This window comes from Phaseolus vulgaris, chromosome 9 (genome assembly GCF_051622355.1).
Source record: "Phaseolus vulgaris cultivar YP4 chromosome 9, ASM5162235v1, whole genome shotgun sequence".
NCBI lineage: Eukaryota > Viridiplantae > Streptophyta > Magnoliopsida > Fabales > Fabaceae > Phaseolus > Phaseolus vulgaris.
The window spans coordinates 20,961,366-20,974,667 of NC_143506.1; the positions used below are offsets into that span (position 1 = coordinate 20,961,366).

At 27.2% G+C, this 13,302-nt stretch overlaps 1 protein-coding gene across 2 annotated transcripts; it reads left to right on the top strand.

Moving 5' to 3' along the window:
* Positions 1 to 8,373: 8,373 nt before the first annotated feature.
* On the top strand, positions 8,374 to 12,481 carry LOC137820160 (WAT1-related protein At4g08290). Of its 2 annotated transcripts, none has more exons than XM_068624026.1 (7): positions 8,374 to 8,666; positions 8,802 to 8,864; positions 8,956 to 9,072; positions 10,925 to 11,168; positions 11,386 to 11,547; positions 11,754 to 11,905; positions 12,028 to 12,481. In XM_068624026.1, exons 1-7 carry the CDS (start codon positions 8,482 to 8,484, stop codon positions 12,197 to 12,199), a joined length of 1,095 nt encoding a protein of 364 aa, XP_068480127.1. In that variant the 5' UTR covers positions 8,374 to 8,481; the 3' UTR covers positions 12,200 to 12,481. The 2 variants fall into 2 exon arrangements, 1 of the variants encoding a protein (XP_068480127.1); XR_016515381.1 differs by having other exon boundaries at positions 8,386 to 8,666; positions 11,414 to 11,547.
* The last annotated feature ends 821 nt before the right edge of the window (positions 12,482 to 13,302 follow it).

Genomic DNA, 13,302 nt, shown 5'->3' on the forward strand with positions numbered 1-13,302 from the left:
TAAATTTAGTCTCTAAAACCTTAGTTGCTAATTAGATACCAATTTAGAAACTATTTAACAATAATAGAAAATAATAGAAACTAATTTAGAAATCAAATTTCTTTTTAGTTTTTAAAATGGTCTATAATTTAGTTACTATTACAACTAATTATTTTAGTTTCTAGAAATTGGTTTCTATTTCGTTGTTCTAGCATGGAATTTATGATATAAGCCGTATAATTGTTGAGTGATCTGATTTGTTTTGGACTCATCACCACATATTATATACTGAGTTTCTGGCTAAATTGGTTCCGTAATGAACTTTTGAGTATTCCATTCGAAAAGATGTATTCCGTGTTGGGAATTCTGATACAAGTCTAATCATATATTTGCAGTTCATACATTAAGCATCGATCCACCTTCATCCCACTTGTTTATTTTGGCATATAAAGTATGAAAGGCTACCAAATTCTTCCCAAACAAAACTAGATGCCCAAGTACTACTGAGCTCATGGGAGTGCACCATCACACCACATGTACAATATAAAACAATATTTATTTTTCATAAATTAAATTAGTTTATATATACTTTAATATACAAAAACCTCCCATATTATATCTCTTTAAAATTTTATTTTAATTTATATACAAATTGATTTAAATATATAGATAATTTGTTCTTCTATTAAAAGCCCTTGAAATCTATTCGGGCAAAACTTTAAACTACATTGTCATTTCATCAACTTGGTTACAGAGTTAAGCTAATATAAGAGACAGCTATAAAAGTAAGTTCATATATAAGTATGGAGATTCATTTGAAATAATTTATATTTTGGAAATGTATTTAAACAAAACATAAAATAATTAAATTGTAAATCATTAATTTATGAATAAAATTGATGTTCGTATTTATCAATTTTTTTGGGCAAAAAAGCATGTTAATTGTGTTGTAAAATTTTATTCTATTTTTATTTAAATTATATTTCTCAGGCAATAATATAGTCAATTATTATTAAAAAGGAATATGTTCAGGTTATAAAAAACTATAAGAATGTAACACCATATATATATATATATATATATATATATATATATATATACTCATGGTTTAAAGAATATTTTTGATAGATCTTTAATGCAATATCACAGTTGAATGGTTTATACAAATCACTCCTCCGTTGAAGCCGAAAAATAACTGGAGTCTCAAAACAAATTTCTAAAAAAAACAAAAAATAGAAAAAAAAATTACACAATACCATTTTTTACTTTATATTACAAGTAGGTCACACTTATAATTGTTACCTAGAAAATATAATGCTTTTAACTGTGGTTTAAGAATTATCAAAGATAACATTTATAAAACTGTTACTTATTTATATTTTTTTTTAAATATTGTTTCTAGAATGTGTGAACTAAATAATAATGTTGTGACCTAAAAGAGATCACAAACATGTAAATACGGTTTAAAAAGTAAAAAAGATAACACTTTTACAAATGTGATCTAAAAATAAAAAAGACAACACTTTTACAAACATGTCTTAAACCTAAATGCAACGGTTATAAAATGGTTGCCTAAAGTTTACGATAAAAAGTTACCTAAACGTTGATAACACACTACAAGAAAATTATTAAATAGAAATAAAAAAAATTAGTTTCTATATTAACTAAATTAGAGATCATTTTAGAGACTAAAAAAAATTTTGGTTTCTAAATTAGTTTCTATTATTGATAAATAGTTTCTAAATTGGTATTTAATTAACTACCAATGTTTTTTTTTACCAAATTTAGAATCTAAATAATTGGTAGTTAAAATCTTGGTAGCTAATTAGATATCAATTTAAAAACTATTTATCAATAATAGAAACTAATTTAGAAATCAATAATTTTTTTAGTCTCTAAAATGGTTTCTAATTTAGTTACTATAACAACTAATTATTTTTTGTCTCTAAAATTGGTTTCTATTTAATGATTTTCTTGTAGTGTAAGAAAATGTTGTCTTTTCTATTAGTTTAAGACAACACACAGAAAAGTATTCACTACCAGAAAAACATGAAATAAAAACCAATTTTAGATACAAAAAATAATTAGTTGTTATAGTAACTAAAGTAAAGATCATTTTAGAAACTAAAAAAAATGGTTTCTAAATTAGTTTTAATTATTGTTAAATGATTTCTAAATTGGTATCTAATTAACAACCAAGGTTTTAACTACCAATTATTTAGTTTCTAAATTTGATAGCAAAAAACTTTGTTGCTAATTAGATAACAATTTAGAAACCATTTAACAATAATAGAAACTAATTTAGAAACCAACAAATTTTTAGTCTCTAAAATGGTCTCTAATTTAGTCAGTATAACAACTAATTATTTTTTATCACTAAAAATTAGTTTCTATTTTATGATTTTCTTGTAATGATTATTTATTTTATTAGTGTAAAATAATAGTTTTTAAAATAGATGTGTTTTTTTTATCAACAAATAAAATTTTAATATAAAGAGATTCAGGATGTCTCAATATATAAGAACCAAAACGTTTCCTATTGCCAAACCAAAAACAATCATCCAAGCCAAACAAGAACAAATCTACCCCGGTTTTAAAAACTTAAGAAAAAGCTTAGCAGATAGATGTGTGGTCATAGGACAAACTCCACTCTAAAGTTTAGACAATATTTTCCATTCTTTAAGTCAATTGATGTTGGTTAAAGTGATGTCTATTCTAGTATGATATAAATAAATTTAATTATAAAAAACTTGTGTATTTGCAAGTGGTTTTGTAGTTCACTAGGTCGGACAGAGAGGAGGTTGGAAAAAACCTATCACCTTCATAATTAAACTCGTAAAAGACCACTAATGTGGGAAAAAGAAAGCAATAATTCACACACAAAACAAGAATAGTAGCTGGAAAAAAATCCATAAATTTCAATCATATTAATCACTTTTTATATTTAAATGATTTTGCTTTTGAATTTCCTTTTCACCAAATATATAAAGTGGGATTTTTTTTCTTAGTTAATAAGTGACAGAAGAAGTGCACATCTTTATATTAATTTTGTCTTTTAGTTGAATGTTTTTATAGGATAGATAATTTTATAAGCTATTTCATTTTATCTTTCAAAACACTGTTAATCAACATGTTATATATGAAAATTGTTCCTTATCTCCATTTCAAAAATCTCCTCCTAAATTACTCCATTCAATTTTTGTCCTGCCTAAACTCACTTTGGAATTGAAAAGAAAAATTAGTAGGAGAAGAAATAAAAACATATATATTGTGTAAAAAAATTACATGCATACCAATTAAATCCATAAACTAATTAATATAATTGAAATTAAATTCATTGTGACACTAACTTCTAAAACTGTCTTGTTCACAGAGGAAACTCAAATCACTAGCACCAAATTGTGTTACCTTTGGCCTTGCGTGTTGTACTGATGAGGTAGCACCATTCTAAACATTTGCAAAATTTTATTTTCCATGTTATGTTACATGTCTGCACCTATCTTTGTTAGCTCAAAACATACTCACACATAACCTATTATCCTGTTTTCTTTTCTGTGAAGCTATGTAAAGTCTTAAAATGGTTAAAACCATACATTTCCTGGAAAAAGAATAAATCTCCAAAGTGGTTAATGCATTTCAAAGTATATGTTGATTTTGTCGATTAATGATTTTAAAAATCATTTCATTATCAATGAATCTCTTCTTTTTATCAAATTTTATTTCACTTTGAATCTATTTTTTTTCTCTTAAAGAAACCGGAATTTGTTTAATTTTAATCATATACAGATCTATTACTTTGACTGTGATCGTGATTTTATAATTCTATTTTGATTCTCAATTTTGTTTCTCGGTCCACCATTCAATTCCTTTGCTATTTTCGTCAACAAAGCAATTACAATGTTTAGTCAATTTCTATGCTTCTTTCACTTTCTTTTGGTGGTTTTTTGTGCTCCCCACTACTAGATCTCTGAGACAAAAGATAAGTACATAATTACAAAGTTTGGGCTCCTTTTCAAGGTTGTAATGTTATTAGGAGTACGTTTAATTAATTTGTTTTTTTCGGGGGAGAATATATTGAAGAGTATATCTAAAACTAAAATGATTTCTTTTTGTTATAATAAGATAATTAAGATCATTTAAATTTAAAACACACTTAAAATGCAAATAATTACTGTAGCCAACTCTACTTAGAAATCTGAACTCCTTCACATCATTTCAACAACCACTTTTATTTTTTTTAATTTTTTATTTAAGTTAGAAATTTCTAACTTTAAAACCTTAAACTAAGTTAAATTTAATGAGACTAGAGAGATGGAATGGAGTGAACATTCAATGAAATGTGTGATAAATTTGTATTAAATTTAGCATCATTACTGTGTATTTACATGTTTTACTTATATTGTAATCACATCTGAATCCTATATCATCTCTATGTTTAGGTTTCTTGTTTTAAATTAATATAAGATATCTCCGTTAAATCTCATTTTTTATTTGCTTTAAAATAGCTTATTTTTTTTCACAAGATTTTCTTTTTCAAAACATACCGATGATTAAATTCTGGGTTGGTTAAATTTGTCACAATCAGTCACTTAATCACTTCCAATTATTGTCACATGACCACTAAAAAATCACCCTTCTTTAATTTTCACATTCAAAGAATTAATGATCTATATTTATAATTATTTGATTGTTTTTGAGACAAGAGTTAAAAGTTTTGTATGTGTGAAAATAATTAATTGAAACGTAAATTAGATGAGTGGGTGAGGTTTTTTTAATGAATGATGTTAAATTAGTTAACTAAATATGTATAAATGACAATAACTAATTGGTTAGTTTCCCAGTTATGGTTTTTTTTTTCAATCCACCGGAGACGTTCAATACTGTGACTATCATTAATTAAGTTTTACACTGTAACAGAAATTAATTAGGGTTGAATGAAAAGAATTAAATAAGAATAAGGTAGTGTTAAATCATATATATATATATATATAAAAGTTAGCAAAAGAATTAATTGGGCTAAGCAGGAGAGCTATATTAGTGTCGCTAGTGTAGCAAATTTGATTTTCCTCCTTGAAGGCAAATTCTTCTTGCACCTCTATGATTTATTTCCGCACCCCTATATTTTAGAAAATGCTGGCGTTATCTTTTAAGATTTTTAATTTCAAAATGTGAAATTACTTCTAATTATAAAATTTAGAAGTTAATATTTGGGATCTTTTCTATTCTAGATTTTACAATCTGAAATACAAATTTTATATTCCAAATATATAATTTAATACAAATTTTGTATTATGAATTATACAATTTAGAATAAAGATATTCCATTTCATATTTAATAATTTAAAATAAAAATTTATAATTTAGAATATACCTTAAGGATTATACAATGTGATTTTTTTTATTACACTTGAACTATTTGAAAGATATTTATAATCTGAAAATACAATCCAAATTGTGCAATTCGTGTATTTAGAAAATATAATATGTTTTAGATTATCTAATCTAAAAACTTTTTGAATTATCCAATTCAGAAAACAACTATACCGAAACAAAATATGTTGATGAGAGGGGTGTGGCTATGAATGGGTGCACCTGAGAAGATGAAGATTGAGTTCTGCAGGATTTATTTCTTTTTTTATTAAAAGTAAAACGATATTTACATCACTCCAAGGAGGTGCAGGATGAAACCATCGAGTTACAGGAAGAATTTGCATGGGCCACGTAACTGGAAGCGGATCAAGAATGAGAAGAAAATGGAGTTGGAACTAAATACCGTATGAAATTCTTAATACAGCGGAATATTCTATTTGAACCAAACTCATAATTAAGTAAATCCAACACTATATTAATAATTAAGGAAAATAGAGGGATTACATCTTTTTTCTATACTACTTTTATAAAATAAATGAAAGAAAGTTCCAGGTTTGTAGGGTTTTTAATCATGAGTAACATTTTTGTATATAATGTTATTATTAGATGGGTGATGATAGAAATCTTAAATATGTAAGTATGTAGGTTTTCTACAGTGATTGGACAGTTTGGATTTTAATAGATTTGTTCAGCAACTAATATATAGTGAGACTTGGTTGGATTTTTTCTGGATTTGATGTAGGTGATCTTTGTTCCTACCTTGTATAAGAGTTGGAGTACTTTAAAGTGCTCTATATTTATTAATTTGTATTATTGATAAAAAAAATTAGGTTTATACGAATTTCAGAACCCTAAAACATTAAAATTAACCCAATAGTAAATATGTAAAAAAATAAACCAACCACTAAACAAATGAGACAGTTAAACAACTAGTATAATACTTATATAATAGCATTATAAATAAAATAAATTTTTTAACCAAATAATAAAGGGAAATGAATTACAAAGTGAGGATTAAGTAAAATTTAAGAAGAAATTAAGATGTGAAACTAGTTTAGCTAGCCTTTCATAGAATTTATTTAATGCACTGGCTAGGTAATAATTTTGTAATTAAGAAAAAAAATATGATGTAGTCTCTCTCTACTAGGATATGTTATGTAATAGAGTTTTTTTATTATGATGGGGTTATTTTTTTTGGTTTTTACTAAAATGGGATCCGTTTTAAAAAAATTACAAATTTAGGCAAGTCGTGTCAATTTGGCACGACTTCATATGCACAAATCGTCCCAATTTGACACGACTCTGTCACGTCATAATGAAGTCGTGACTTGACACGACATCTGTCACGTCATATTTTTTAAAAAATTTTATTGTTTATATATTAGGTAGTAAGTTATGTAATGTTAAAAATTAATTTGATACATAATTTTCTAAGAGTGTTAATTTTAATGAACAAAAAATTGGATAATTGTGTATCACAATTATTCATTTTTTTGTCTGAAGTAATAATTTTTTTATCACAATTAAAATAATACATTTTTTAAACCTGTTTATTTTTTTTAACGTCATTTATATTAAAATATAAAAAGGTATAAGTACTGTAATTATTTTGAAATAATTAAATAATTTAAAAATAATTATATAAATTTTAAATAAGTCAAATAATATAAATAATTTGTAATTATTTTGAAATAATTAAATAATTTAAAAATAATTATATATCCAATTTTTTGTTCCTTAAAACTAATACTCTTAGAAAATTATGTATCAAATTAATTTTAAAATTACATAATTTACTACCCAATATATAAACAATAAAATTTAAAAAAAAACAATAAAATTATGACGTGGCAGAAGTCGTGCCAAGTTGGCACAAAGGGCAGAAGTCGTGTCAAGTTGGCACGACTTTAGTATGACATGGAAGAGTCGTGTCAAATTGGAACGATTTGTGCATATGAAGTCATGCCAAATTGACACGACTTGCTTAAATTTGTAATTTTTTTTAAACGGATCCCATTTTAGTAAAAACCAAAAGAAATAATCTCATCATTGTGAAAAACCCTATGTAATATTATTTTTATTCAGTTTTTTTATCAATTAGGATATTTAAGAGATGTCTTATTTAAGAGATGTCTTGATCCATATATAATATAAGATAATTTGTTCTTCTTTATTCTTATGATTACTATTCCTCAATAAATACAAGTGTTTTATCAAATCAAAACAACCAGCCTATTGAAAGAGTCCATCTTTTACAAGTCATCTAATTTCATTGGTACTTTGAACTTGATTTTTTTAGATAAGCTAACAAATTTATTAATAAAAGAATGCATAAATTTAGAGTATGTATCTCTAGAGTGGAATGCCCAATATGAGATGGGAATCGAAAATATGAAGAACAAGTTGAGCATATAGTTAAATGTTGAACATGGTAGAGGCGAATCAAGAAGAAAAATATTATTTTCCCTATTCTTATTATGCATTGAACCTTTATAGTTTATTATTGTCTTCATTCCTCTAATTTAGCCTCCTAAATAATGTTTTGAATATGAGTTAGATACTCTGTTCTAGAAAAAGTAATTTACTCATAAAAAGACACAGATATTGTTTTGATCGTGGGGTTCCACCAACTCGAACCTAATCGCGGATCTTTTACGCAAATAAAGATGATTAGTCACCATAATTCCTTCATCTCTCTTTCTTTATTTTACTGCCAGGGGATCGTATAAAGTGTTTTTTCTAATAAAATGATTATTTATCATATTTTTAACTTATTTATAACAATATATAATTCTTTAACAAATTATCTTTTCGAAAGTTTTACTGTATTTTTTCTCAGCATCATCCATTTCCCTTTTAATTAAAAAGTAGACAAGTAAATATATATTAACTTTTGCTTAAATAAGATTTACCTTTTAATGAAAATTTTCTTACAAAAAAACAAACCGAATATTTACGGAGAATATATAGCAACTTTTAGGATTATAGGCAGATAAATACATTGAGGTGTTGGGTATAAATATTAAGATGGAGTGCATTGGTTTGGCAGATAAAGAAAAACAAGCATAAGCAGCATCACTTTGTGACACACATAGATTGTGGTGAAGAGAGAGAGTTATTAAGAAGAAAAAGATGGGTGCGTGGTTGAGAAATGCAAGGCCCTATCTGATGTTACTAGCAGTTCAATTTGGTTCTGCTGGCATGTTCATATTTGCCATGGATGCTATAAAGAAGGGTATGAGCCATTATGTTTTCATTGTCTATCGTAACGCCATCGCCTCTATAACTCTCGCTCCCTTCGCCTTTGTTCTTGAAAGGTATCTTCCACTTACCTCCATTCATCAACATCAACCATGCTTTAATGCATACTTTTTAACTCAGTTTCACCTCTCTATTTTCTCATTACTGATCAAGTTAATATCTGCTCAAAGACTTTAGTATTGTTTATGCAGGAAAGTTCGTCCCAAGATGACTGTTCGCATATTTTCAGAGATTATGGCACTGGCTTTCTTCGAGTAACCATTATCTTACACTTACAGATACATGAAATCCAAGTTTGAGTTTGTGATTTAGAAGAGATATTTAGTTATATGGTGTTACTTGCAGGATAATACTGGATCAGTGCTTCGCCCTTTTGGGCATGAAGTTCACATCAGCTTCTTTCCTATCTGCTGTCATGAACTCCGCACCCTCTGTTACTTTTCTCATGGCTGTTCTTCTAAGGTGAGTAGCTAGGGTGAATCACCGTAAACACGAAAGGCATAAATGATGGTTCAACCCTCATTGGTTTACCCAAACTCTATGTTAAGAAGAAAAAAATCAAAAAAAAAAAAAAATGCTTTTTTTTTCTTCATTCAAGAGAAAAAAAAGGAGTAAGATAAAATTGACTTTTAAAACTAAAGATTCAAAACAAAAAGAAACATTTTTTATTAGTTCTATGTTCTTAAAATGGCTCCAAAGAATCTAAACACAACATTAGAAAAGTTTACATTCAAAAACAGGTCCTAATTAACTGTTTAGCACGAAATATCCATGAGAATATGTATGACTTAGAAAAGAAAAGAAAAGAAAAGAGATCGATATTTTTTAAATTATGATACTTATAAAAATAATAAATGTTAGAACATTAAATTTGTGTTATTATGTATTTCTTTTATTTCAAATAATGTCTTCAGAAATATAATTTTCAATTCTAAACTTAATTGAGATTTGTAGTGGAATTTTAAAACTTGATATGACGTAACCTTGGTATGAAGTGATGTCCTTTCTAGTTAACTTTTTTTTTTAATTTAAAAAGATAAAAAAAAACTTTGAAAAGAAACGATGAATTCCAGTCTTCTGATCTAGGAAGCAAAGAAAAACTTTTATAACCTGTTACGAATTAAATTTAGAATTTCGACTAAGTAAATAACTTTGTTTGTTAAGCATTTAATGATGAAGAATAAACAGGTAAAACCTAACGAACATGTCGAGATTAAGATTTTAAAGGAAATTATTTTAGATACAGGTTTTAAAGTTTATGTTTTACTAATTTTATTTATTTTATTTATTTTATTTATTTTATTTATTTTATTTATTTTAAGAAATATTTATGTATGCTCAGCAATAAGTATTTATAAAAAAAAAATCTGATAAAAAAAACAAGTATTTATAAAAGTAGTGTCATGAACCATTTCCATTGTCATTTGTATACGTTAAACGAAACTACCTATATAAAATATAACAAGATATTATTGCTGTAATTTTTCATATTTTGTGGAAAAAAAAATTGTAATCATTTTATGAAATTTTATAAATGCATATAAATATTTTAAAAAAAACTCATTTTTGTGAATTATTATAAACAAATTCCACAAAACGTGAAGTTTTTAAATAGTGAATAATTAAGATTACAAGTTTTTTAAAGTCACAAATAATATTTTTATATTGTACTAATATTAATCATTTATGTAAGAATTGGTAGTCAATATTTATATTCAAATTGAAATGTTAAGAAACACTAATTCTCTATTTTACGCATCAAGTTCTTAAAGTTTTAAAAATATTTTTATTAAATAATAATAATTTATTCATGACAAAATAAAACTATTTATTTCATTAAAATATTTTTATTTTTAGACTTGTTAACATGTGTAGTCAGAGCATATGATTATAAAGGAATGAAAATTTATTATGAGGTATCAAAGGTACGAAATTGTACTACAGTGACACATTTAAAGGAATTTGGGAAATCTACAGTGAACCAAGTAAATTAACAAAAAAATAGTTAATATTCGATATATTTATGTGTGATTGTAACTATTCTTAATTTATTTATCAATACCCAGCATGCGAGTTGACTTTAACATATGCACAATCTATTGTTTTCTTCGGATCTGATTCCATAAAACAGAGTTTTACAGGTGCATATATATATATATATATATATATATATATATATATATATATATATATACACATATATATATATATATACACACACACACACACAACTTGACAAAAGAACATCTTTCTTTATGTTTGTCAAACCTAAGGAAACCAGAGAATCACACACGTAGGTTGTTATAATGAATAGGTTGGAGCACATGAAGATGAAGGAGGTGGCATGTCAAGCCAAATTGGTTGGAACAATAGTAACTTTTGGAGGCACCTTGCTAATGGCGCTTTACAAAGGCCCTGTACTTAGTGCGATGAGATCTTCAACAAGCCATGCTGGACAACCTCAGAATGTGAACAACCCCACCGGTAACCACTGGATCCTGGGGACATGTTTCCTCCTCATTGGTTGTGCAGGCTTTTCTGCGTTTTACATATTACAAGTAAGTTGCTACACAAACTAACTATAGCTAATTATAAGGAAGATGAATGGCTTGATATGGTGTTTAAGCTTTAAGACTTTTCCATGTAATGAACTAGTTTGAGCTCTCCTTTTATGCTTAAGTCCATAACATGTTTCATCTTATTAGCATAAAATGAGGTTATATATATATTGATATCCTATGGGAAATGATGCATGGTTCGGTGAAATATATGTAGACCATAACATTGAGAAAATACCCAACAGAGATGTCCCTGGCCACTTGGGTTTGCTTCGTGGGTGCACTTCAAAGCTCTGTTGTAGCAGCCATCGCAGAACGCCACCACCCTCATGCATGGGCCATTGGTTGGGATACACGACTCTTTGCTCCTGCTTATGCGGTCAGTGATTTTGATTTGGTTTATTGTAACCATGCATATTCTCAGAATCGATGATGAGAAATCGATGCTAAAAACTGAAGTTCTACATCGATTATAGCTCGATATTTAAATTACACTAAAACATTGGTTCTTCCTCACTTGTTGTTCAAATTGAATGTTCTTTTATTTGTTTTTTAACCTTATTATCTTAATATTAACTTTTACAGGGAATAGTTACATCAGGAGTTCAGTATTACATACAAGGCATGGTGATAAAAACGATGGGCCCAGTTATTGTGACTGCTTTTAATCCCCTTCGTATGATCATTATTACCACCTTGGCCTGCATCATCCTATCTGAGCAACTCTACCTAGGAAGGTACTACAAATTAAGTAGCAAACACTACAATTCAATATGATCCTTTTCTCATCTCATTTTTTGTCCCTCTTTTTATGTTTTGAAAATATATTAACCTTACAATTCAACATGATATATATCAGTGTTATTGGAGCAATAGTTGTGGTTCTTGGGCTATATCTTGTTGTGTGGGGGAAATCTAAAGAATGCCAGCGACGAATGCCACCATCCCCTGCAAAGGATATCTTTCCAGAAGAGCAACGACAGCTACCTGTGACAGCTCCTAGGAATGATAGCAATGATAATAAGGGTTAACTAATGTTTCCACGTCAATAATAAGGATTGATAAATAGTACATTGTGATGATGAAAAGAGTGATATGGAAGACACAATATGAAAATGAGAAAGTGAGAAAAATTAAGTAGAAAGTGGGGTAGCATGGCCGTACAATTATTCACGCTGATCTAAGATTCTAAGGTCAATGTCATGAACATGTTATAGCATGCAATTGGAGTGATAAGTGGCATGACGATCGATGGAATTTATCATGTAAGGAGGGGTCACCTGATTTGCTTTTTATTCACCTTGTTTACTCAACTTCAAGCTTATCTCATTTCGTATTCAACTTTTGAGTATTCCATTTGAACAAAAAAAAATTATTCTATTAAGGTTTGAGATTCTCACACAAATCTAATAATAAATTTGTAGTACATATACTTAGCATCTAGTTCTATCCCACTTCATTACTAATTAGTGTTGAACATAATAGAAAAGCCCAGAGGCTATAAGAATCATAAAGGCCCAAGTACCAGTGAATTTAAAGTTACTTTATTTATCAAAATACCTATAAAAAAGATGCGTAAATAACTCTCAAGAAAAATTAACTCATGTAACATAGATTGTAGTTGGAAAAATGAAAGAAAATAAATAACACATTCAAAATGCATCCCTTCTAACTCAAGCATGGTTGATTGACAGTACTTTTTACGTAATAAATTATTGTTTCGAGAGTATGAGATTTTAGTCCATGAAACATAGAAAAAATCTTCTGGAAACTAAATTCTGAATCATGGTATGTCTATTTTGTTCCAGAAATTAAACTTCGCAACAACCACTTAAAAAGGAACAACAACGTTTCGGATTTTCGTTTATGGAATATATATTTGCATTTGGGAACTTTTTTTTGGACATAACAAACCTGATTTACTAAATTTCATAAACTATTTTCAATAAGCAAATAAAAACAATGCTCCGATCATCACCACTAAAAAATAACCTTTTACCACACCCTTTTAATTTGGTTATTTAAGAACCAATTTAATACAAAATACTGTAAGAATCCTCTAAATTTTATGAAGTTTTCAAAATTCGGTTATTATATTTGCATATTAAATTGATTATATTAATAAACTTTGCAA